The following is a 27,453-nucleotide window of genomic DNA, read 5'->3' on the forward strand; positions in this document are numbered from 1 at the left end:
CCATTCCAAAACGAATAAGGGCAGTATTCTTCCTTCTAAAATCAATTTCCAAAAATTTCACCACAAAGCATAATTTTTTTGCCGCTGAATTGTTGTGACATTGAAACCAAAGATAATAATTGAAACTAAACATTGTTCGATTTCTCCAAGATGTATCTCAATACTAAGTTTACCAATATTGTAATAAACTCGATCAATAACAAATGGAGAAAAGACAACGCATTGACTTACACTATTTAGCCTTTCCCCCCCTCACTTGGTCCTCCAAACACGACGAGCGTCCATTCAGGTCCTCCGAGGCAAGAGCGACGGCAGAAGACGCTGTCGGGAGTGTCGCTGCAGGCATCTGTTCAGTAGCCGGCAACGTCTGTGTGCGGTGGGATTGTATTCCAGTACAATATGCTCAGGCGTTTACTTTGAAAAAATATCTTGAGGATATTCAGTTTAACAACTTTAACTTGAAATACCTCATCGGATTGTGAGAGAAATTCATTGCAGCCAAGTGCAGCTCTTTGGCTGCCAGTCGCTCTTGTCTGGGAGGACCTGTGTGGTACTCGTTGTGTTTGGAGGAGTGAGTAAAAGGAGCTAAACCGTGTATGTAAATATGTCCCTGTTTTCTGCCAATGTTGTCATTGTTCCAATCTACTCTGTTAATTACGCCTATAATTTAAATAGTTTTAGTCAGGATTTAGTTCTGTTTGTGTATGGAGTTGCTCCATGCAACAGAATGCTGAGGCCCAGAAATCCCATAACAGCCTTCGAAACCTTAGCAAGTTTGTTACTCTATGTGGTTTGATTCACAGTAACAGACTTAATAAACATTGTTTTAAGAATTCTTGGATTGCCCCGAGTCACAAAAGATTCGATATTTGCTATTAATAGATAGTTGGAATAAGACTGCGGTTAACATGCTTTATTTTTTGTTACTACGTTAATTCGTATTTATGTCAAACCTTTTAATATAATAAGATGTCCCAATAAACTTTATGGGGTGGAGGTGGACACAAAATGTTGGAGTAACTCAGCGGGTCACGCAGCATCTCTGGAGAGAAGGAACGGGTGATGTTTTGGGTCGAGACCTTCATCAGACTGGTCTACAGAGAGGAGAGTGGACTCTCAGAGAGAGTTAAGTGAGGTGTCCCAAAGTGTGATTTGAAGCCATGTTTTGAGAGTTTTTGGACCTGGGAGAAGAGGTAGTAAGGTGAAATGGATTTCACAATAGAATCTGCAAACTTAGACACAGATAATAAGTGCAGGAGTAGGCCATCTGGCCCTTCGAGCCAGCACCACCATTCGATGTGATCATGGCTGATCCTCCACAATCGCCCCATACCCCATGATTCCGCGAGCCTTAAGAGCTCCATCGAACTCTCTTTTGAATGCATTCAGTTAATCGGCCTCCACTCCCTTCTGAGGCAGGAATTCCACAAATTCACAACTCTGAGAGAACAAGTATTTCCTCATCTCATTTCTAAATGGCCTACACCTTATTCTTAAACTGTGGCCCCTGGTTCTGGACTCCCCCAACATCGGTAACATGTTTCCTGCATCTAGCATGTCCAATCCCTTAATAATTTTGTATGTTTCTATAAGATCCCCTCTCATCCTTCTAAATTCCAGTGAATATAAGCCCAGTCGCTCCACTCTTTCATTGAACATAGAACAATACAGCACAGAAATGGGCCTTTTAGCCCACGATGTCCACACCAAACATGATGCCAAAAACAGCTCTCATCTGTTTACAAAAGACCCATATCCCTCCATTCCCTGCATATACATTTTCCCATCCAAAAACCTCTTAAAGGGTTTTTGTCTGTGAACAATATTATAGTCAAACCTGCACATTTCTCGCAGTCCTGCCGAGTAATATTCAGGGATAGGAAGGTAGATGTATAATGCCTCCATTCTGGAGATGTTACTACCCATTATAGTATTAGACTTTAAACCTGCAACATTACTGTCTGTGTGTTATATCATAGTGAGAGACATTTTCCTTTTGGACTGCTTAAAGTTGGCAACTAAAATTCAGTTTAGAGAAAGCTGCAGTTCCAGTGTGAAATGCTCTGCTCATTCCTGTCCTTTGTTCCTTGCTACTAAGATGGTGGCTTGATCTTTGTGAGGAATCTTATAGAAAAAATGTAGAGATCAGCAGTGGAAATGCATGTTCAAAGTGTATGTTAAATTAGATACTTGTATTCAACAATACTATGAACACCCAAACCTTGGTGGATCCTATGATGCAACCATTGCCAGGAGGATTGTGATAGCGGTTTATATTCTGTTTTCTTTTCCTCACCTCTCCAATCTGAGAAGACCCTGGTTTTTGCTTGGTCAGATACCAGTAACTTGACTTATGGAGCATTTGCAGGAGTGAGTCTACATTCAGTAGTTCTACATGTTAGTACTCTGTGTCAATCAGTAATTGATTTCACCAGGTTTTCTGAGGCCAATTATACTACAGTTGCTGTTTCCCTGGTCGTGGACAAATAACTCGGCACAGACTGGGGATCAATCCCGAGTCTTGACAGGCCTCTATGGCTCTCTTAATCAGTGGATTTAAACCCATTGGAGGAGGCCTTCGTCTTCAGACCCCTCCTGTTTATCCAAAATTTCAGACCAGTTTTCTTGCTGGAAATGTATATTTTGTTATGTGGCATTTCAGAATATATTAAGTTATTTGCTAAATAGTTACTTAGCATGGTGTTATTCCATACTTCTGAATTATATCTATATACTAAAACTCTTGTTTGTTTGTTTGTTCCTGAACTACAGCGAAAACGGTTCATGATAGCGCAACAATTTTAGGCCCACCTTACTCGCCGTCGTCCCTTTGGTGCTAATTGAAGAAGTTTCATTGAAATCGGTGTTATATTTTTTAAGTTATTCACATTTTAATGTTTAAATCTATCTCCTAGGGAGGGAGGGAGGGGAGTGGGTGGAGGGATGGGAGGGAGGGAGGAGGAAGCATAAGGGGTGTTGAGGGGGATGGAGTGTCAGGGAGGGGAGGGGGTGGAGGGTGGGGGAGGGGTGGAGGTAGGGGGGGAGGCGAGGGGGTGGAGGGAGGGGAGGGGGGAGAGGGGAGGAGGAGGAGGAGAGGGTGCTGCACCAATGCAGGAGAGGTTTGGGCCCAACGGGTCCACTTGGTATCGTTTTATCATAATAGCCATGTGGATTTTCTTTTTCGCTTCTCTCCTCCAAAATATGCATGTATTAACACTTGAGAGCAGATAAGTGCATGATATCAAGTTGGTTCCCAGTCTCAAGCAAGTGTTACCAATCCAACTCGTCTTTAACAAATTACAACAAGGGTTTTTAAATTTATGGGGATTGCAGTTAATCAAGTTGAAAGCTGACACCCTTTATTTCTGCTACAATGAGTCTCGCAATGGGGGAACGAGGTGCAGAATTGGACACCTGAGTATGTTGGTCTCTCTTCAGCGATTGCTCTCCAATGTTGGACTCTTCGGGAAATCCAGCAGCAGAGCCCAAAGTTGCTGTAATAATGTTGATTAATTAATTCTCCAGCATGGGGCTGTGAGAGATCGAGGCAGTATAAGCTAATGTGTAATTTAAAAAAAATTAATCAAGTTTGTTATGTAGGAAAATAACTGCAGATGCTGGTACAAATCGAAGGTATCACAAAAGGCTGGAGTAACTCAGCGGGTCAGGCAGCAACTCTGGAGAGAAGGAATGGATGACGTTATGGGTCGAGACCCTTCTTCAGACTGATGTCGGGGGGGGGGAGCGGGACAAAGAAAGGATGTAGTTGGAGACAGGAAGACAGTGGGAGAACTGGGAAGGGGGAGGGAAAGAGAGGGACAGAGGAGCTATCTAAAGTTAGAGAATTCAATGTTCATTCCGCTGGGTTGTAAGCTGCCCAAGCAAAATATGAGGTGCTGTTCCTCCAATTTGCGGTGGGCCTCACTATGACACTGGAGGAGGCCCATGACAGAAAGGTCAGACTGGGAGTGGGAGGGGGAGTTGAAGTGCTGAGCCACCGGAAGATCAGTTTGGTTAAGGCGGACTGAGCGAAGGTGTTGAGCGAAACGATCGCCGAGCCTGCGTTTGGTCTCGCCGATGTAGAGAAGTTGACATCTGGAACAGCGGATACAATAGATGAGGTTGGAGGAGGTGCAGGTGAACCTCTGCCTCACCTGGAAAGAATGTTTGGGTCCTTGGATGGAGTCGAGGTGGGAGGTAAAGGGACAGGTGTTGCATCTCCTGCGGTTGCTGGGGAAAGTGCCTGGGGAGCGGGTGGTTTGTGTAGGAAGGGACGAGTGGACCAGGGAGTTACGGAGGGAACGGTCTCTGCGGAACGCAGAAACGGGTGGAAATGGGAAGATGTGGCCAGTAGTGGAATCCCGTTGGAGGTGACGGAAATGTTGGAGGATAATTTGTTGGATACGCTGGCTGATGGGGTGGAAGGTGAGGACAAGGGGGACTCTATCCTTATTACGAATGGGGGGAGGGGGAGCAAGAGCGGAGCTGAGGGATATAGGGGAGGCCCTAGTGAGAGCCTCATCTATAGTGAAAGAGGGGAAGCCCCGTTTCCTAAAGAATGAGGACATCTCTGATGTTTGTTAAGTTTGTTAAGTGTTTTGATATTCATCAAGTTTGTTAAGTGTTTTGATATTCAAATGTTGTTTCATTTATTTTTCTAGCTCTTGAATGTCAAGAGATTTTGGTTCTTGACAGATTTGACAGTCAGCTAAGCCTGGATATGTGGATAGCCAGCTGCTACCTTTCTTCGTTGATCAGTGGCTCCAAATTCTGGAGGAATGCTTACTTGTATTGTGTGTGAAGGCTTCCTGTAATGTACTGTATTTAGACAATAGAACAAGCAAGGAAGACAGATCGGCCCATATTGCCAACATGACACCATTACCTAGTGCACTGTCCTGCTGCTAGGGGCCTTGCCATTTTGGAGTTTTGGGCAACACCTCGTAAACCCATGACCTATAGCACCAAAATGGAAAAGGACAGCAGACCTATGAGAACACCATAGTTTGCAGGTTCCTTCCAGTCGCCCGACACCCTGACTTGGTAATATATTGCAGTTCCTTCAAAGTCATTGGGTTTAAACCGTGGAAGTCCCTACCCTAAATATTGTGGGCTGATGTTCACTGGAAGGACTGTAGAAGTCAAGAAGGTGACTCGCCTCCACCTTTTCGAGATCTATTAAGGATGGGTAGTAAATGTTAGTCTTGCCAGTGGTGACAAGTTGACTGGCAAATCCAGAAGAGGTAAGTTTAAACTTGCCACTGAAGTCAGCGGTGTGCACAGGCAGTTTGTCACTGACAAGTTGTGCTTTTCAAGCAACTGATTTTAATTGGCTTTGTTTTGGATCTTGTATGTTCTTGCACTGTTTATTTAATGAAGATAGACACAAAATGCTGGAGTAATTCAGCAGGACAGGCAACATCTCGACCCAAAACGTCACCAATTCCTTCTCTCCAGAGATGCTGCCTGACCTGCTGAGTTACTCCAGCATTTTGTGAATAAACACCTTCGATTTGTACCAGCATCTGCAGTTATTTTCTTATATTGATAACCTTGATTTATATTGCACTTTTTCCAAAGCTTCTACATCCTGCCTTTAAAGCGGATCCCTAAATCAAACATGTTCACAGCCATTCACTTTGATTTGTTTCCCCTTGCATCCTCCTCACAACTGACACCATTACCCAACTTTATATCATCAGCTAGTTACCCCGGACTATTTTGTTTTGATTGGCTTCTGGAGTTATGTGAAATTTCAAGTATTAAAATGGAAATAATGTACTGGAAAGTAGATCCAGTCGACAGTTGTATATTTCCCAGCAGAAATAACTGAGTTGAAATCAGAAAGGGGAACTCCGGCTATGTTTCCACTTTACTTTGGGCTAAGGACAACTGTAATTAAAATCAGTACAAGTTGGCCTCATCTTTAATTAATTATGTAAGCTGACCATCATATTTAGCCCTGTGACCATAACGGCAGGGACATGGGCACCAATGGGGGGGGGGGGGGGGGGGGGAGGGGGTTGTGGTCAAAATGAAATAAGTGTGGCAAATTTTAAACAAAATCTTAATGGGCATAAGTAGCTGTAAAAATACAATTATAATTTACTAAAATAAATTAACCAATTATTGGGGAAGTAAATTGTGTCACTTATACAATGGGACCCGTTTACCCGAAGTTCTTGAGTAAACAAATCAAAGGGAAGCGTATTTAACTTCTACAACTAATTTTGTGATAATATTTGACGCTGACACCAGACATACACAATTAAAAGCCTTTATTTTTCCCATGCAAACGTCGTTCAGCTTGCTGAGCTCAAAATGCAGTGGTTCAAGTGACACTTGCTTTGTGGGTGACTTCCTCCTTCTCTGTAAAGACGTTCCTTGATTTTCTTTTCCAGATGTTTTTATGTACAGTTGCTGAGAAGCACAATAATAGTCTGTGAAGATGCCGGATAAAGATAATTTATTTAACAGAGATAATGACGAGGCTGGCCACAGCTCAGATGATACTTGCCGTGACTTCCTGCGCAATGTCTGCAAACGTGGCAAACGCTGCAAGTTCCACCACCCCGACATTAATGAAGTGTCCGACTTGGGTGTTAAAAAAAATGAGTTTGTCTTTTGCCATGATTATCAGAACAAGGAGTGCACTCGTATCAACTGCAAGTTTATTCATGGGACAAAGGAAGATGAGGAACATTACAAAAAATCAGGAGAGCTTCCCCCACGTTTACTCCTTACAGTGGCCATGGGTCTTGGCCTTTCACCTTCTGACCTTTCTTTTAAAAAAGGCGAGGTTCCAATCTGCCGAGATTACCTGAAAGGGGACTGTCAACGAGGATCTAAATGTAAATTTCGGCACTTAAAACGTGATGAATACGAGTATGAAAATAGAACTTTGGAGAGATTGGCACGAGACCAAGTGCTCTCTCCTGTAGTGCGACGATACGACCCATTTGATGACCTCTATGACACTGATCGCTATACTGACTATGACCATATTCTAAAGAGGAGAAGAGTGGATGGCTTACGATTTGAAAGTTATGATTTTAGTCTCTCAAACTCGCGTCCTGTGGACTATCGATTTCTAGAAGAGGAGAATCTAATGCTCCGAAAGCGTGTTGAGGAACTGAAAAAGCAGATCTCGAATTTGATGGCAACTAATGAGGTGCTCTTGGAGCAAAATGCACATTTGCGCAACCAAACCAAGGTGGTGACACTGACTTCCACTCCCACAGCGACAGAGCAAATACTGGCAGCACCAACAGTGGCCATGGTGACTAATTACAACCATGGTGTAGGTGTAGCACAGACTCGCACCACATTGAGCAGCCAAGCACTTCAACCACGACTAGTCACCCAGCATGATCTAGTGGCAACAGCTTCTGCTGCACCGCCCAGCAATGCTGCATCAACAGCACAACATCTTAATGCTGAAATTGCTTCCCTCCCTGCTGCACTGGCCCAGACCATCGCCCAGGGAATGGCACCTCCTGTATCCATGGCTGTCTCTGTTGCACCAGTGGCAGTATCAATTGCACAAGCACTGCCAGGAATCACCATAAGCCATGCCACCACTCCAATGGTTACATATCCAATTGCGACACAGAGTATGAGAATAACGGCAATTCCTCACTGAAAAGCATTGATAAAAGGAAATATAACGAGAAGAAATTCTGCGTTCCCACGTTGCTTCCTATGACGTGTGTGATATAAATATGCACGCCAAAGCCAAATAGGTTTCTGACCCAGCATTTAATTCTTTTCGTGTCTATAAATGATTCCTCCGCAATTCATTGTATATTCTGACCACCTGTTTTATCCCCTCCTATTTTTATCCTTAGTTCATCAACTCTTGTTAATTCTTTGTCTAATTTAACTTAAAATGAGTGCAAATGACACAAAAGCTGTTTTATGTATAAAGGTTTATGTGTGAGAATAAACAAATCACTGGACTGCGATGCTGCGCAAATATTCAGATCTACTTTTCTCCTTTGTCTCCCACACTCGACTGTTTGCTTTCTTGACGCAAATCTGAAATTTAGTAACACATGAAGCTGTACATTTCTCTGGCAATAACGAGCAAAAAAGGATTATTTTGAAACTGTTTTTGTGGATGTTGCTGGCGTTGAATGATTTTCTGTGTGTTTTCAGCCAGTAGCCATTGCACTTCGGAAAGTAATTCTTTGTGTGAAATGTTTTGAAGTTGAGATGGCGCTTGACAAATACAAATACTTTAAAAACTTTTTGAACTATCGATTTATTACAATTTAATCCTCACAACATAAGAAAAATACATTGCATTACCAAAGTGTATAACTTGGAAGCCATTGCAAAGATTTTATTTCTGACTGAACCTAAAGTGTACTTTCAGCTTTGGCATTCTTGTCGCACTGGATGCTCAGTGTATGAAAGAATCTATTCAAATCCACAACAATGGGTCCTTTGCCATCTACAGGAATGATATGAGGTAAAGAAATTTGAACTCTTGTTACTGATGGACAGCAGTGTCCAACACAAAAGTCCACAGGTTGGCATTCTTACTTGACTCAGTTTGATAGAAGCAATGGGAAATTAATTGAGAGGGAAATTGTTCACGAGTTTGAATCATCCCTGCGAAGGAAGATAGTTATTGTTGTTGGCAGTGAATTATCTTGGCTTCACCTCATCGCTGCAGGTATCCCTCTGTGTAGTCTTCTCAGCCCAACAATCTTCAGCTTCCATCCATAACTCAGTTGGAAGTTGGGATATTTGAAATTGCAGCAATGTTTAATTCAATTTACAAACCCTATGATAAAGCATGATCTAGACAGAATTCAGATATGTTCTAATAAGTGGCAATTTTTTGTCCCACCGCACAATCAGGCAATGACTCTCCCCTACAAAGTTGGGAAGTCACTTGCCAGAGAATTCAGTGTCTAACCCACTCTAGTGGCCTTGGGGTCGACAATGCCTGACCTACACTAGTGCCCACAGTATCTTGAGGCGGCAGGCCCATTTACGCTTGTGGCCGATGGTGAACCCCATTTTCATCCTACGGATCACTGACCACAAACCTAAATGGACCAGCGACGTCAAATTACTGTGAGCACTAGAGTGGATCAGAGTGGATCAGGCACTGTGAATCTCACGGCAAGTGGCTCCCCAGACCTTTCCAGACCTTTCCACAAAGGTGTGTCAAGAAAGTGCTTGTTGAAAACGAGGTTGATCTTGGCCAGCTTTGTTTCACTTCAGATCCCACCACGACATCTCAAAACTGACAGATATTAATCCCTTTAATGTTGACTCAAATTGAGGTACCAGAGCCAAGCAGAGCAATGTGGTAAATTAGTGCCATGTGAATTTTTTACTTCAGCAAGGTGTTGGAGCTATGGATACTTTTTGTGCATGGTCGGGGGACTGATTCTGATTTCTTGATTGTATTGTCTTGAAGAATCTCTCAGGAAAGACAAAAAACAAAGGACATCACAACCTATATGTCATTACAGAATAATATCAGCAGCAATAGTTTTTATTAGTGAAATTGTAGGTTGTGCAGAACATAGGACAAAATGAGGGATTAAAGAATTGATTTAGTGCGTATAAATATCCTTTTAGTTTTTGGTTAAAACCATTGTAGATTTTTATTGTGGGTTAGCACCTGCAGCGGATCAAATAAATATCATGTCACTTGTCCATTTGGCATGAGAGGAAACTTATCACAATTCAATTTGTGTAGGATTTATTATTTTCCTTTGTCTTTGTTGATCTCACCAAGTTACAAACACTGGTAAACATGAAGGTAAATTGTACCTTTACATTAACCTATTATAACAACCAAAGAGTACATAGAGTATATATTGTAAAGTCGAGCACGTACATACTTGTGTGTGCTGATAAAGAGTTGGTATTGTGTTTCTGTAACTTGTAGAAGTGAATTCATTTTGGTCACAAAGTGCTTTAGCAATCATGTGCCGTGTGTCTGAGCACATTTTATTTTAAAGCAGACAATTAACAAATAAAATAAAACTCAAATCTCATATGGTAAATTTAACTTGGCCTTAAATTTAATAAAGTTTCAAATTCAAAAAAGCAAAACAATTGAATTAACTGCCAATTTTATTTCCCGAGTGATGGGTTGGATGTGAAAGTATCACAGCAGCATCCCATTCACCACCTTTACCATGTCACCCATAAAAATTTCAGCAAGTCTGTTTCCCATAGGCTTCTGTCTCCTTTGGCATCTTGCTTGAGAAGGCACAAAAATAATTATAGTGGTACAAAGATTATAAAAGGGGAAATTTAAGCACTGAACAATTCAGAGAATTCAAATGACTGACTTGCACTAATGTCAATTCTGTGCAAAGTTTGAGGTAAGGAGGCATCCTGCATTCTTAATTACATTTAAATATTTTAAGAATGAACAGTTTTACTTGCCATTTTAAGTCTACTTCCATTTGATGTGCCATGAATTTTATCAAATGCAATGACAACCCATTTAAACTTTCACTGAAATAATGCTGTGTCACTTTTCAAAATTTATTTTATTCAAAATATAATGCCTGAACAATACCACGAAGATGAACTACTTTAACAACTGTAGCATCACTCCCAATTCAAAAAAAAAATTGCTTGAAAAGACCAAAGTGATTACACACAAGAAGTTGCTCTTAACGGAGCAAAAAAGTCCAAACTGTTTGCCCTTGAATACAAGAACTTATCCTAGTACTGGTGGCAATGTTAAATTAACATTTTATTTCAGGTGACTGGGAGGGGGAGGTGGGGGGAACTTCCATTCCAAAATGAATAAGGGCAGTATTCTTCCTTCTAAAATCAATTTCCAAAAACTTCACCACAAAGCATAAATCCCACACACCTTGTAAAAAAAAAATCCATGTGTGCAAATCTAGAGGTTTGTGACAGGGAAAGCATTTACAGTAATCCTCATTAACTAAATGCTATTGGAATATCCCCCTAATTATTTTGTGTTCCAGTTACCATTCACTGCAGCTGAAGGAATTCACAATAAGGAATAAATTGTCAAATCAGTGGAATAGGCTTAGCACAATGCTGAGTGCAAAATGGACATTATTCTTTCAGTTCATTTATTGTTATTAAATCATAGGTATTTTAATTTTTTGTACCTTTTCTCTTCCTTCTGCCTCATCATGCTGTTTTTACTGCAGCCATGTGATTGACAAGGTCTGTGCACATTTGGTGGGTGCTACCAGTGGATGTCCTAGTGATTAACTTTGTGAGGTAGAAATATTCATACATCCCTTCATCTTTCAAGAAGCTAATATTTGAATAATCTAATAATCTTTTCCAGCAGCTTCGACAGGAAATGGACAGAATTTACCCAGTGCTGTATTTGTATGTTCGTGTGGATTTGGAGTTGCAACTCTCATGTTTGTGAGCCCAGTGCTTCACCATTCCTCACAATAAATCTCAGCATTGGGACCATTGGGTTTTCTAAGCAAGTTGAGTTCTAGTTTAGAGATCACAATAAAAAGGGTCAACAGAAAAGAAATTAAGGACCAGAACTCTGCTTTTCTTCCCACCAAAATTGTTCACCGACTTAAGTGTTTTATGCAGCAAAGTAAAAAAATCTCGAAGAAGATTGCTACTGCTGCCACTGTTTTTATATAGTCAGTTACACTGAGTGGAAGACTCGGACAACCCTAGAAATGAATAATAAAGGATTGTTGGCAGATTTCCTAAACTTAGTTTAAAATATGATGTTTTCAAAAGATTATATGGCAAAACCACATATCTTCTCGTGAACATTCAGAACTTGATCTTGTGAAATTCTGGTTTGTAGAGTTTGATGTGGGCCTTTCAAATTCTCACAATGCAAATTATTATGCCAACTGATAAATCTTAAATTATATATTTTTTCTGCATCTTTGTTCCTCGCTAATTAAATGAAGAGTGCTGAGTTACTGAGACTTGCAAGAGAGCTTTAGATGTTATATATATATGTGAAAATTAAGGACCAGTGTTGGATTTTCCACACAGGTTTATTGGACAACTAATTTTCCCTTTTCAGGCAAGTTCTGCAACATGTTTTGTGGGAAAAAAAACCCAAGCACCTGTACCATAAAATGTTATTCTATGTCTTTATAAAAATTACTATTGAAATTTCAGATACTTGCAAATCTAAAATGCAATGCAACAATCGTAAGGAAGGGCATGTACCCAAAATCAGCTTGCGTGTGGGTAAGGCAAAAATATGAAGTGAATCCAAACTAATAAAAAAATTAAATTACTGAATATTCTAGCATTTGTTTTGCAAAATAAAAGGATGATAATGATCAGTTGTGTGTACAAATTTTCATTCTACTGATGATTGTCCTTTGTGACAAAATCAATTTGCTCATTGATATAGTCATCTTAAAAGAGTTAAATTGTCTTGAAAGACAATCTAATCTATGTATACATATTTTGAAAGTGCCGTTATGTTGCTGGTTTGGGATCATGTGAAAAAGATTACAAAGATTATGGAAATATTATATATTATTTGGAGTGGCAGGGTAGGGTTTTAAATTTCACTGTGTGACCAAACACTAGCTGTGTGATGAGATCTATTGGCTACAAAATAAGTTTCCCAGTAATGGCACTTTCTTATTTCACAATTTTTCAAAGTAAACTTCCAATTTGTTTTGAGGAGTTCGGTAGTGAGTGTATGGTATGGGGAGCAGTTTTAAAAAAAGGAAGTTTAAGAACTACAAAAATCCATCCTACTTCAGAAAAGGTAGATTTAACCAGCTAGATTAGAATTTCACTGCTGTAAAATGTAAACTTGCTTATGTTTTTCATGAACTTAAAGAACTTAAAAAAAAAAACACATTTTTGTCCCATCAAAACAACCCATTATATCATTCTTAAAGCCGTTGCAATTAGCAAGCATTTTAAAAACAGCAGGCTATAAATTTTATGTAACTGTTGTAAAATATGATTAATAATTAAGTAAGCTTATGGGGATTTTTTTCCAATTTGAAGAATATTAAAATATTGAAAAGAGCCAAGTAATTTATCTCCATTTGCCTTTTTTTCCCGATAGCTTCCTGTCTGTACAGTAATTTAGATATACCCTCTGTTCTATAATTCCCTGCTCAGGGACATTAACAGCATTCATATTCTTTCAAGCACACCTTCAGAAACAACACAGTAAATTTCACAATGTCACTTCGTGATGATAGGATAGTTCTTGTGTTGTAAAATCCCTTTCTTTAAAAAGACAACTACTCTTACAAGGCTTGAGTTTTGAGTTCAATGGGATCACTCCGAGGTTCCTGCTGTCCCTCAGCTTCTGGGGGATGAGCTCCTTTAAGAATAGCCAATCGCTCCGATAGGCCTCTCATCCTGGGGAACAGGATGAAATCGTACACCAGAGCTGCAATAGCACCTCCTATCAGAGGGCCCACCCAGTATACCTGCAAAGATAGAGAAATAACACAATTCAGATACAAAATAGTGATAACTAATTAGAAATGAGCATTCCCTCAAATGAAGACACAAAACTCTGGAGGAACTCAGCGGGCCAAGCAGCATCTGTGGAGAATGTGGATAGGTGATGTTTCGGGTCGGGTTCCTTCTTCAGACTGATTGTGGTGTGAGGGAGTTAGCTGGAAGAGAGGAGGGGGCAAGACAAAGCCTGGCGAGTGATAGGTGGATACAATCCCCTCAATTGTTTTACTTTCCGAAGCCTTGCGACTGAACTAGGGCATGGTTCCATAGGTCCTAACATCCCGTCTGAACTTCACCCAAGTGACCCTCAATGCATGAATCTGGTCATTTTATCAGGGCAGCATCACAAATGAGCTAGATCCTGAGGTCATCAAAAAATCTATTTTTACCAACTCTTAATAGTGTCTCAGTTAGTAGCAGCCTTGCCTGTGAACAATATAATTGTGGGTTAGGTCCCACTCTCGATTCTTAGATGTTGCTACAATGCAGTACATGAGGAAGTGCTGCACTATTGAAGGTGTCTTTTGAGTGAGACATCCACCTGAGGGAACAGATGAAGTCACATCTGCTCTCTCAGGTAGATGTAAAAGGCCATGTAATTTTTAAACACAGTAAGGGCAGTAGTTTTATCCCAGATGTCCAGACCAGTTTCAATGCCACTATAAACCAATGTCTTGTCCTTATCACTTTGACATTTATGGGAGCTTGCAGTGTGCAATGGCCTACTTAATTTCCTATCCTATAAACATAAATCTAACTATATATTAAAACTCTCGTTTGTTTGTTTGTTCCTGAACTACAGCCAAAACAGTACACGACAGCGCGATAATTTGAGGCCCACCATACTCACCGTCATCCCTTTGGTGCTAATGGAAGAAGTTTCAATGAAATCGGTTATATTTTTTAAGTTATTCACATTTTAAAGTTTAAATCTATCTCTGAGGGAAGGAGGGGGGGGAGGGAGGGAGGATAAGGGGGGTTGAGGGGGATGGAGTGGAGGGAGAGGTGGAGGAGGGAGGGGAGGGGGAGGGAGGGAGGGAAGGGGGAGGCGGAGGGGGGAGGAGAGGGTGCTGCACCAATGCAGGAGAGGTTTGGGCCCAACGGGTCCACTTGGTCTAGTACTCTAAAACTACTTTGTTGGCTGTAAAGTGCTTTAGAGCTTGATGTCATAAATCAGGACTTTTTGTATATTCTCATATACTTTTTCCTGCACAAGTTACTTTTATTATTCAGATTACTCACAATCAAGGGAGTGCATAAAACATGTGTAATATTTAAAACAGGAAAATCTTATTCATAATTAGAATATACAGGCTTAACAGAACTTCTGAATTTTGTTTACTTTAGGCCTGAGAGATACAGCGTGGAAACAGGCCCTTCAGTGTAACTGCAGTGTTCTGATTCGACAGATCCTCTTCAAAAATTACAATTTTTAACCTTTTGAAAGTGCTTCAAATTAAACAGAATATATGATCAGACATATTGGGACAAAGCCGCATGAAGTGCATATGTTGTTCCCAGTGCAGTTGAATTTGTTTAGCTGTATTTGAAGGATCTTTTGATCAGCCAGTAACTAATTATACAAAATCCTTGGCATACAAAAATGCCCATGGTTACTTGAAGGATTTATGTGTGGTGATTGAAGCAATTTTGGTGTTATATTAAAAGATCTTTAATATATATATTTATTTAAAACAATTTGTTCAGCTGCTCACTCTGTTTTAGTCAAAATCAGTTTGTGCTTACCCAATGATTTTTGAAATTTCTAGTGAGTACCGCTGGTGCAAAGGACCTGGCTGGATTCATTCCACACCCGGTGTAATAAAGCTGGAGAAAACAGTGGAGAGATAATTATATGTAAAAAACGTTTCAATGGTCAATTCACAAGATGGAAAGGTACTAATTACCATTCATCACTACTTGAGTATTAAGAGCCCTGAGTTTAAACTCCTGTCAATCATCAATACTATGCAAGAAAAAAAGAACATAAAAAACATTTGCTAATTCATCACACAGGATCACAAATGACTTTTCTGATTGTGTTTCTGAGACTTTGGCTTCAAATATATTCACAAGGAGAGCTGCAAAAAAAACCAAAAAAACAACTCGCCATCCCAGCAGCTCACCAGATTTAAAAGCAAAACTATCCACACCTGGCAGCAGGTTGAGCCAGCTACAGGGCAGCAATCACAGAGAGCGGACTGGGCCAGATGGTCGTCCGTAGCCCAGATTACTGTTGTGGGCACCAGAAGCCCTCAAAAATAATTCAAACCGTACCTTTGCATAGCCTCTTCTCTTCCATCACCCATGGAACTGGACAAATCTTGCCCTCCAATTATGCCAGGCAGTCAGCACCCAAACTTGAAATTTGGATCCTAGTTACCTTTGAGGATCTCTAATTTCCATATTAAAGGGGCTGATTTGCCAGAAGGGGTAAGTGCTTTAGACATGGTGTGCAGCTCTCAAAAACATAATGATTCACAAATTTACAACACAGAAGGAGGTTGTGCAAAACAGACCAATTGTTTATCTCATTTCCTAGTTTAGTTTAGTTGATTTTCCCGTGTACCGAGGCACAGTGAAAAGCTTTTTTGTTGCATGCGATCCAGTCAGCAGAAAGACAACACATGCCCACATGCCCACATGCCCACGGTTACTTGAAGTATTCTGTTTATGTGTGGTAATTGAAGCAATTTTGGAGTTATATTACTAGATAAAGGGAATGACGTTCCGTGCAAGATAAAATCCAGTGAAGTCCAATTAAAGATAGTCCAAGGGTCTCCAATGACGTAGATGGTAGACCAGGACTGCTCTCTAGTTGATGGTAGGCTGGTTCAGTTGCTTGGTTCGGTTGTTGGTCTACAGGAGTGGAGTTGGATGCATAACAAGGTGGCAAAGATCCCATTAATGCCAATTCAACTGAATGAAAATCAACCCTCATGCTTTTCACAATGGCATGGACTCTTCCAAGGGTAATTATCATTTGGATTGAATTAGCAGAATTGCTAAAAATTCCTGTTTAGCAATTTAGCAACAGGAATTGCTAAATGATGACCAAGAGTATGAGACTTATCTAATCTTACCCCCTTCCTCTTCTGGGGGGGCCATGGCCCATTTTAGAACTTCAGTTGTATCTTAGCTAAAGGAAGCTGATACACTGGAGATTTTCTTAGCCTGGAAGGGGCAGCACCACAGAGAGTTGCATGTAGCAACTTATCTGTTGGCACAGTGCTTTTTACCTTTGAGTCCAGAGCCGAGGATATTTTCCACACCTTAACGCTTTGGCAAATGAGGTAGAAATTTGCAGACTTACCCCAAAGAAGTGACCCACAGTAAGTGAAAAGCCAATGATCACGGCTGCTGAGCCCATAAATCCATTTCTGCGAATGTCTGTTGTGGCAAAAATACAGAGGACAAACTGAAGAGTAAGGAATATCTCCACCGCCGTGCCCTGGCCAATACCCACTCCAGCATGCAGCTAAAGAATGAAACAAAACATCGCTATTAGAAATGGCAAAATCAGACCAGAAATGAATGTAGAATGGCGTATTTATGGGCGTTTCGCCGGATTTATTTGCCTGCTACCAAAAATCAACAAATGATATTACTCTGAGATTGTACAATCCTCTGGGTCTGAGTTTATACTTATGTTTGAATGCCATCATAGACCATGGATTCTCAATGTTCACTGAATGCTATATGACTTAAAACAGTGCACACTGGCTTCGAGAGGGACCAATATTGTGTCATTCCTTCAGGAACTTGGCAATCAATTAATTGAAAGACCTCAATCTGATCAGAGAAGTAAAAGTCACTACTTTCTCCCCCTTAATCTCCGTTAAATCTTATTTCCACCCTTTGTGAATCAAACACCCAATAGATAGGAACAAGCAATATGCATAATGGCTGAAAGATTTCCTTTGCGTTTTAGTGTTCATCAGTTTTGTGATTTCTTTGCTCAATGGAGAATGGGGTTGCTCCAGTTTTGAAACTATGAAATATTGGAGTAAACCAAAGCTTTCTCTACTTTGCCCAACAGTATGCCTTAACGTTCAAGTGCTTCAATTTTCCATACAATGGTTTTGCATTGTCTTTTGAGAATGGCAACTAGTTCTTAATTAAGTGTAGATAGACACAAAATGCTGGAGTAACTCAGCGGGACAGGCAGCATCTCCGGAGAGAAGGAATGGGTGACGTTTCGGGAAGGGTCTCGACCCGGAACGTCACCCATTCCTTCTCTCCAGAGATGCTGCCTGTCCCGTTGAGTTACTCTAGCTTTTTGTGTCTATCTTTGGTGTAAACCAGCATCTGCAGTTCATTCCTACATAATTAAGTGTAGTTCAGGGACATGAAGCTATCTTCATGTGGAATTAGATTGAGAGTGTTCACTGTGCTTCAAGTAGGATAGCCAATAATCTGCAATGAGTCATGATTTTAGAAAGCTAAATTTAGAACAAAGGTAAATATATTTTATAAATATCATTTCAACCTACCTCCCACTGGGAAAAGAGTTGAATTATGACTTTCCTCCACAACTGTCAATATCTACTCCTGTGAACTCAATATTGGATTAATGTATTACATGAAAAACTGGGGCTTTGTTCAGCATGTAGGAAACTTTTAACATCCTATAATTAAACTATATCAATGATGGATTTTGGCTAAATTTGACAACTATTACTTTTACTATTTTTAAGTATCTATCCTACGTAAAATCCTAGTCATGACTGCCTATGCATTTTCCAAAACACTTGAGGAAGTATACTTGTTTTCTGCACATGTGCAAAATATCTCACATTGTGCAACATATCTTGCAAATCTAATTCTTCATTTTTCATTCTTGTGCATTTTACTACATGACATTTTTAGAACTGAGACAAAAAAAAATCACTATTAATTGCTTGGGAGAAAAAAGATAGTCTAAACAATCAATAATTAAAACACGTGGTTCTCCCATTCCACATACACACTGTTGCATAGTCTATCAACATTAACACTTGCATTTAGCATAAGCTCTTATACATAGTGTGAATGCATCATGCAGCCACTTTATGCTGCTTTAAGCCAGAGACATTTGACTTGCCCATGTTTTTTATTGCCTGGTGTTCACAGCTGATGTGCAAAACATTTTACTCCCTCTCATTAAAACAGTTTACCCAAACAAATGAGTTTTTATGGTTTACAATGTTTGCAGTGGAATAAATCAATGCCAGGTTGAATTGGTTATGCAAAATGATTCAAACAAATATGAAAATAAGACTAGTTCATTATGTTGCTCAAATAATATCAAGCTGAGTGAGTTACTTTGAATGTGCAGTTATCTCAGTTATCTAGGAAAGTGTATATGCCAAAATCCCACAAACACCAATGTGATGAATGACTGGTGAATCTGCGTGTGATGTAGTTGCCTGAGAAAGTTTAGTAGAATGTGGGATCTCATGGGAGCTACAAAGTTCACCTGTAATACCAGAACAGGTAGATGGGCCTGGCTTGAGCAGGTGAGACAGTTCAGGTATAGTAAGAAATGTTCTAAAATACCTGACTTAAACAATATTAATCTGAATGCATCATGATGCCACACAGTCAAAAGCAAAGTCCTATGTTCTAACTCAGCAATTGATGTATCTGCTTAGAAAGGCAAAATATACTTCTTATGTATCACCTCACTCTGCAGTTTATGCCTAAAACTAAACTAACAGTATTCTTAATGCGTTACCATTATTTAATTTTAACTTTTGAGATTAGTAGTACTTTTGAGAAGATTGACCATTAAATGTCATTGCACCTAATTTGCGCTGAACTGTGTGTGTTTGTTCTTTGGTAGAAAATGCATTTCAATTAATTTTCCGTGATATTTTGGAAAGTGTCCAAATCTTGGGGCTATGTTGATAGATTGTACCTTAGGCCCTACGAGGTATATAGTAAAATACAATAATACAGTAAAATATACAACTTAACCTTGTCAAGCAAATACTGAATTTTGCAACTAGTCCATAATGGGCTTGTGGCTAAATGTATATTTAGTCCTAGGAAGGTGACTGCTAGCTTATAAATTGCAGTCCTGGCTAACGGTTTTGAATTATATTTTGGTTATTCGCAGACTAGTAGGGCATTATACATTCACTTAGTTCTTGGAGGACTAGTTGTGGTGTGTCACCATTATCTGAAGTTGAGGTAGTCATTCAAAGAAATGTTAATGTTTGTATACGGGGAGTATCCTTGGGAGTAGAGAAGGGGGAGAACTTCAGCCATTGTTCCTAGTAGCCAGAAAAGATTCACTGTTTCAAAACCTACATATGCAAAGCCTTGGTAGAAATATTAGATCATGGCAACGTTTCATTGACATAGTGCTTGTTATGAGTAAGCTGCTTTCTTTTAAAGAGCTACTTGAATGTATCCCATCTTATGCACTTTGTATTTTTTTATATATAAACCAGCAGCCGCAGTTGCTTGTGCCTTTCAACCAATCTCAAAATGCTTAAGATACCGCAAAGCATTCCGAATTCAATCGACGTTAGATAAATGTAACATCGCATTTCCACTAGATTCCACAAAGAACAAAAAGGTCAACGAACAAGCAACGTTCTTTGCCAATATATTGTGCACAGCAGAGTTCTTGCAGAAAGCAGGAAGAACAATGCCCGGCTTGTTTCAAGGCAGTGTTGAATCCCGCATGACATCAATTATGAGTTACTCCAGCATTTTGTGTCTATCTTCGGTGTAAACCAGCATCTGCCCACACAATTATCTCTTGATTGTTTTAGTTTTGCGCACACAGAAAGATCCCCAAATTAGCAATAACTCAGTGAGCAGATGATTCTCTGACTGTGATTTGCAGACATTTAATGACAAGCAGCGCAGATTCTAGGCATGAGATCATGTGTTTGGGCAATGACAGTCTATTCTGCTTGGGTGTGTTTACGCATAGCGCAAGATCCCACGAACGACCATCTGGTCAACAACTAGCCTTGTGGCAGTGATTTTGCGCTTAGCAAGATGCCAGGAAAATAACAGACATTGAATAGACACTTAGTCCATCTTGGCGATGTTTTGCACACAGCAGTATCCCAGATAAAATATAATTAGGGCCAGCTAGCCTGCTCTGGAGATGTTTTGCGCACAGCAAAATGTCACGAGAAAAATATGATTAGTGGACACCTAGTCCATCTTAGTGATGTTTTGCGCACAGCAGGATCCCAGTTAAATGTAATCAGGGCCAATTAGTCTGCTTTGGTGGTGTTTGCGCACCGCAAGATCACAATTAAAGTACAATCACTGCCACCTAGTGTGCTCTGGCATACGCACAGCAAGCTGTCACACGCATCAGTGATAGCCCAGTCTGCATTGGTGGTCATTTGCGCACAGCAAGATCCAGCAACTGTTTTAAGCAGAGGGCACATAGTCCTCAGTCTTAGAGTCATACAGTGATACAGCGTGAAAACAGGCCCTTCGGCCCAACTTGGCCGCACCGGTCAACATGCCCCGTCTACACTGGTCCCACCTGCCAGCATTGGGCCCAAATCCCTCCAAACCTGTCCTATCCGTGCGGGATATGTTTGGCGATGTTTTGCGCATAGCAGGAGACGTTGTCCTGCCCCTCCTTGCGTTGTTGATGCTTTGCGCTCAGGAAGACCCCACACAACTGCAGGATCGATGACCCAGTTTGCTTCTCGTGGTGTTTTGCGCGCAGCAAAACCCCACAAACTGCAGTGCCAGTGGCCGGTTGGCCCGCTTTGTTAGCTTGCATGTAGCGACATTGCCTAAAGAGCAGCCGGATCAGTGCTCCCACCCCTCCTGCCCTCTTGTCGCCGGCCGCGTTGCTGGGAAAGTGGCCCCAGATTACAGATTACACTGGGAATAGCGCAGGGCAGGGCGTAGCGCTGATAGAGCGCTGCTTGCAAGTGAAGTTGACTTTTTTTGTTGCATGTTCCGGGATGTGGCCGCTATAACGCGATACGGAGCATACAATGCGTGTTGTCCAAAGCGGGCAACAGAAAGAAGAATGATCCCCGCAAAACGCCATGTCCAGATTTACTACCGGGCTGTCAATTCCCACACGGAAAGTGAATTCACCTGTCACCTTAGGGAGAGAGAGGTTTCCGTCTCGACATGTTTACCCAAGTTTCAAAGACGGTTTAGCTTTGACTACTCGCATCCTTTCGTATTGAACGTTAAATGTCAGGGGCTGCAGTCCTTGCGATTCAGAGCCGTGACATCGGCGCCTCTGGGAACAGGAATACACGGGGGACTTGCCAACCCCGCCACCAACGAACGAGAACCCACAGCAGAGGCAACTTTGCTTTTGACTCGTATTCCCCAATTTTGACATCTACAATTTGCAGGCGCAATAAATGCTCGGGAAATCCATTAGTCTCAACTCCCGAGTGGATGAGAAGTTTGGTGAAACTTCTATGATAGATTTTATAGATTAAAATCTTATATATCTTGTAGATTTAGCCCACAGAACTTTCGAATAACAATAACAACGCTCAAGATAAGAGTAATAACCCAAATAAAACCACGCTACCTTTTTAACTTGGACATGTATTAAAACAGAAACTAATAACTCTCCCTTTACGCGATTCTTCGCTTGAAATCCTATGATGTTGGTATCTTTTGAACGGGTGGGAAATCTGCCGTTTTGGATTATCCAGATAGATATTCAGTTCAGAGCTAATCAAACGAAATTAACAAACCTTTCGGTATTCGCCAGATCTTGCAGAAATCACAAAGCAATTTGTACAAACGCTGTTTCACCAAAGCGACCATCGTGCGAACTACCCGCACGAAAAACTGTTTTCCAACAGCAAACTCGAACCTTTGAGGCAACCTCAGAAAGTTTTGAAAAGCAGTTTTCAGAAATATTGCGCTCCTTTTCCCCCGAAAGACAGGCGAAGCACTAAAATGAGATTCTCACTAACAGACTCTCATTAACTCTATGGTCCACGTTTTTATCTCCACAATTTCAATTCTACTCTGTCCTGATGTTTCAAAATATATGGTTCGTGGAATAAACTATTGAAAAGTATTTTAAGAATACTTCCAGCTGATCTGTAATTGTATGCACAAGGTTAAAGTCTGAACGAATCAGATCTGGTTTTTGATAGACCATTTAAAAAAATAAGATTTCGTGATACGGGAAACTTAAAGTTGAAATGATTTATATTCTTTCAACACCGGCTTTTATTTTAACCCATTTAATTCCCAGCGAAAATAATATTATTCAATTCTTCGTCCAATTCGGTCTCTTAACTTTGGGTAAATGTTTAAGTCCCAGAGTTCAGACGGTATTAGAATTTGGAACAGTCTTAAATAATTTCCGAATCATCACTTTTTTAAATGTGTTAATGTTATACTTCAACCCATCTCAAATATATTTTATATCACAAACTTTTAAAAGTTACATTTTCGGACTCTCTGCCTTCACACTCGTTGCATTTACCAATTGCCTTGGTTACCATTTTTGCACACTGATTTTAGCTCTGCTTACAGCTTGCTATTTGCCAACAGTAAGTATATTTACCGTGTTGAGCCCTAGGTTGCCCCGTACAGTGGGAGGGGTGACCCCATACAACACAGCCGCCCCCGCCACCGCACCCAGGAGCTGAGCTGCGATGTACATCACACAGCGGAACATGCTCAGCTGCGCCCCCAGCAGGTAAGCGAATGTGACAGCCGGGTTGAGGTGCGCCCCGCTGACATGTCCCACCGCCTGCACCAGGGCAGCGAGGACAAAGCCAAACCCCAGAGACACCAGCAGCACGTTCACGGGGCCCGGAGACCATCGCATCGTAAAGCCCAGTCCAAAAAACACGAAGAGCATGGTGGCAAAAAACTCTGCAAATACTGCCCGCCAGAACGCGATGGATTTCAGCTCCCACATCTTCCCGGTCTTCGAAAAAGCAGACTTTTACAAAATAACAGAAAATGAAAAAACAAAGGATGAAATTGTCTCCCGGCTCCTCAAACGTTTTCCCCAAATTTAATTGCACAGAATGAAGTATTTATAGTGGACTCTGAATCTGACAACATTATCTGGGGGAGGGACCTGGTTAGTTTGTCATTGCATTTAACTGTTTCATCCCGGGGCATGGGGCATGGGGCATATTCTTCTCATTACTGTCGCTTCCACCACCCCCGGTCTGCAAGTGGACCACGAACTCAGGAACTCTGCAAAAATACGTGAACGAATCTGCAAGGCGTTCGTGGAACATCAATAATTAAATCGACAAATACAAAAATAAATAGGAAGGTTTTCTACTATTGCATAAATCATGAAAGAGCAACTAAGATAGAGTTAATGCAGAAACAAGGAGCTGCAGATGCTGGTCTACACGAAAGGACACAAAGTGCTGAGTAACTCAGTGGGTCAGGCAGCATCTCTGGAGAACATGTACACAAAAGGGTACAAAGTGCTGGAGTAACTAACTGTAGTTTGAAGAAGGGTCCCGACCCAAAACGTCACCTAGCCTTGTTCTCCAGAGATGCTATCTGACTCGTTGAGTTGCACCAGCAATTCGTGTCCAATTAAGATAGGAACAAGATGAACTCACAAATAACATGAATGAGGTGGCTCGGTGCTTAGTCTCGGCTTGCACCAGTGAATAAACAAAATGGACTGGGCATTTGAAGATATTAGAACACGTCAAAACATTTTAGTTGAAAGGAGGTTGATAAATTGGACACACAATGAAGATAACATTCCAAGATTCCACCCATGCATACTAAAAGAAGTTGGGAACAAGATAGGGGAGGAACTATAATAGAAGAGCGACAAAATCTTATGTGTGTGCTCAAGATGAAAGATGAGACACACGCTGTTCCAGGAAATGGAGATTGTGGGTGAAATGTAGTTCCTCTGGAGGAACATAATGTGAGAAGTATTGATCCACAGAAATCAGTAGAGCACTTATTGTTTTTTTTTTACCATTTCTGCAAAGTTTTAGACTTGAAATGGCTGTGGGTTGGAGGCAAATCATGTTAGATCCAGGACAATGGACAATAGGTGCAGGAGGAGGCCATTCGGCCCCTCGAGCCAGCACCACCATTCAATGTGATCATGGCTGATCATTCTCAATCAGTACCCCGTTCCTGCCTTCTCCCCATACCCCCTGACTCTGCTATCCTTAAGAGCTCTATCTAGCTCTCTCTTGAATGCTCTCACTCCAAGGTTCAACCATCTCCAGCTACCTCATCAATGACCTTCCTTCTTTCACAAGGCCAGAAGTGGGGATGTTCCCCGAAGTTTGCACAATGTTCAGTTCCATTTACAACTCCTCAGATAACGGAAATCAAAAACAAAACTGCAGATGCTGGAAATCTGAAATTTAAAAAACCCCCAGAAAATGCTGGAAAATACGTAACCAGTCAGGCAGCATCTGTGGAAAGTGGAACTGAGTTGATGTTTCAGGTCTGACATAGGGTCTTCGACCTGAAACAGTAAGCCGTTTCTCTTTCCACTGGTGCTGCCTGACCTTCTCTGTACCCTTTCCAGCCGAATGGGGTGAACGCGCAGCATTTCCACAATTTATTGCGGTCTTTTTTTTTAGCAGTCAGTATATAAATTGTGAATATTTGAAGGCCAAGGAGAGACTTCTTTAGCACTTCAATAATAACAATTTGTCTATTTGAAAAGAACCTATGTATTCCTTGAGAAGGGTCCTGACCTGGAACGTCGCCTATCCATGTTCTCCAGGGATGCTGTCTGAGGTTCTCCAGTGCTTTATGTCTTTTCTATCTATTCCTGTTCCTTGCTTTTCATCCTGTTATCAATCCTCAAACCATATTACCATCTTAACCTCAACCCTCTGAGCCCTCATTTTAAGTAACAACCTGTATGGTATCTTATCTAATTCATTTTGAAAACCTAGATATACTACATCTACTAGTTCTCTTTTATCTACCATGCGATGTACATCCTTGTTAAATTAGATGCAGGTCTACAGGTCTAGGAGTTAATCTAGTTTTATATTTCTTGTTAACTTAATCTCAATGTCTATTTTTTCTCAATGTGAGTGTTTTGACTTGGCAACATTATAAATCTTTTCATTTAACAATACTATCTTTAACCTCCAAAGTTACCTTTGATGGATCACTTATCTTGTGGAGTTTTTAATTCTTCAATGGAGAAGTAAAAAAAAAAGCCATTATTAATCTACGAGCAAAACTTTTAATCTAGCTGCCAAATATACCTTAGCTAATGTACCCCCATTTTTATGTGGTTGACTTTATTTAAATTTAGAACTCTAGTTTTTGACCGACCTTTATCTCTCTTGAAGTATTTATAGCATTACTAGACCAAGTGGACCCGTTGGGCCCAAACCTCTTCTGCATTGGTGCAGCACCCTCTCCTCCTCCCCTCCCCTTTCTCCCTCCTCCCCCCACTCCATCCCCCTCAACCCCCCTTATCCTCCCTCCTCCCCCCTCCCTCCCTTCCCCCCTTCCCTCCCTCCCTCCCTTCCCCTCCCTCCCTAGTAGATAGATTTAAACATTAAAATGTGAATAACTTTAAAAATATAACACCGATTTCAATAAACTTAGCACCAAAGGGACGACAGTGAGCAAAGGTGGGCCTAAAATTGTCGCACTATCGTGTACCGTTTTGGCTGTAGTTCAGGAACAAACAAACAAACAAACAAACAAACAAACAAACAAACAAGAGTTTTAGTATATAGATGTCATATTGCCTTCACTTTTGCTGTATATGAAATTATTGATTAACCCTATCTTAACCATATGAAATAAAGTCCAAGACAACTTATTCACTAACTAGTTCTAAGATGCACTGTCCCAAAAACTGTCCTGACAACATTCTCACATCTCATCCTCCAAACTACTTTTGCCAATTTGATTTAGCAAATCTATATGGGATTGAGTGTCCCCCACGATATTGTTTTACCTTTGATAGAAGCTATTCTTATTTTTTGATTAGTACTCTCTCTAATGTTGTTGTTTCTGTATTCCTCTCCAGTCAGTATTTTTGTCCCATATTGTCTCTTACTTCCACCCATATAGATTCCATTATCCAATCTTCTGAGCCAAGTTTATTTCTCGCTGGTTTATCCTGTAATACCAGGTCTTCCTGATCCCTTTTACCATTTTGTCTACTCTTTCTAACTGTTAAGTAACCTGGAGTATTTAATTCCAACTCCCTGAAACAAATTTGCTGCCATTTCTCTGTAAAAGCTGCTGGGTCAAACCCATTTGTTTCCATTTGTGCCATCGGTTCACCAGTTCCAAATGTTTCAGACGTTCAAATACATGTAACTTGGGGAACAATTCCCAGATTATTGTGTTTAAGGTAGTTTCAATTTGATCCTTCGCTTCTCAAAATCTGAGCAGGACTCATTCCTAGATCTACCTATGTCAGCCAGAGGATATCAGCCCTCCCCCCACACCACCTGGTCATGATGCTTCATAAAAATGCACTGGAGGTACCTCATGATAGTACAGGCGAGCAACACTAACCACTGTGACCTCCCGCAACGATTTATATCAAGTGTGGCTTACAGATGTTGAATTGGGCTTGGGGGTAATTGAATAACTTCCTGCAGGGACCATGGAGAAATTAACCACCTGGGAGGACCTAGTTGGCCTTGGTCCTAAGGCAGCTAGTTATTGCTCCAGAGATTAATGGTCCATTTTGCTCAATTTTTTCTCATCGGCCAACCCTCTTATCCCAGGAAGCAGTCTGATCTTTCTTGGTTGCACCACCACCCAGACAAGTATCTCCTTTCTTAAATAAGCAGCCTGAAATGTTCCAGGTGTAATCTCAGCAATTTCCTGAACAGTTCTAACAAGTGTGCCCAGCTCTTATACTTATTCCCTTTGCAATAAAGGCCAACATTTCATGTGCCATCTTAATTGTCTTCTGGACCTGCATGCTACCTTCATGTAGTTGTGGTATAAGAACACCCAGATGTTTCTGAACACCAGTGGTCCAAAGAATATTCTGTAGTTTTTGTTACTCTTCCTGCAAAAATAGAAAATCTCAAATTTCCA

The 27,453-nt window shown here is 40.8% G+C and overlaps 2 protein-coding genes across 4 annotated transcripts; one reads left to right on the forward strand and one right to left on the reverse strand.

Annotated features, from left to right (window-relative positions):
- Nucleotides 1–330: 330 nt before the first annotated feature.
- LOC144611941 (zinc finger CCCH domain-containing protein 10-like) lies at nucleotides 331–8,155 on the forward strand. 3 transcript variants are annotated; one of them, XM_078431290.1, is made up of 2 exons: nucleotides 331–594; nucleotides 6,402–8,155. In XM_078431290.1, the coding sequence occupies exon 2, from the start codon at nucleotides 6,449–6,451 to the stop codon at nucleotides 7,640–7,642; it is 1,194 nt and encodes a 397-aa protein (XP_078287416.1). In that variant the 5' UTR covers nucleotides 331–594; nucleotides 6,402–6,448; the 3' UTR covers nucleotides 7,643–8,155. The 3 variants fall into 3 exon arrangements, with proteins under 3 accessions (XP_078287416.1, XP_078287415.1, XP_078287417.1); XM_078431289.1 differs by having other exon boundaries at nucleotides 331–571; XM_078431291.1 differs by lacking the exon at nucleotides 331–594 and adding an exon at nucleotides 2,266–2,370.
- Nucleotides 8,156–13,232: 5,077 nt separating this feature from the next.
- Nucleotides 13,233–23,335, reverse strand: LOC144611942 (lens fiber major intrinsic protein-like). The gene is made up of 4 exons (XM_078431292.1): nucleotides 22,976–23,335; nucleotides 16,766–16,930; nucleotides 15,199–15,279; nucleotides 13,233–13,418 (listed from the first exon to the last, which is right to left on the reverse strand). Exons 1-4 carry the CDS (start codon nucleotides 23,333–23,335, stop codon nucleotides 13,233–13,235), a joined length of 792 nt encoding a protein of 263 aa, XP_078287418.1.
- Between the last annotated feature and the right edge of the window lie 4,118 nt (nucleotides 23,336–27,453).

Source organism: Rhinoraja longicauda, chromosome 42, assembly GCF_053455715.1.
Source record: "Rhinoraja longicauda isolate Sanriku21f chromosome 42, sRhiLon1.1, whole genome shotgun sequence".
Lineage (NCBI taxonomy): Eukaryota > Metazoa > Chordata > Chondrichthyes > Rajiformes > Arhynchobatidae > Rhinoraja > Rhinoraja longicauda.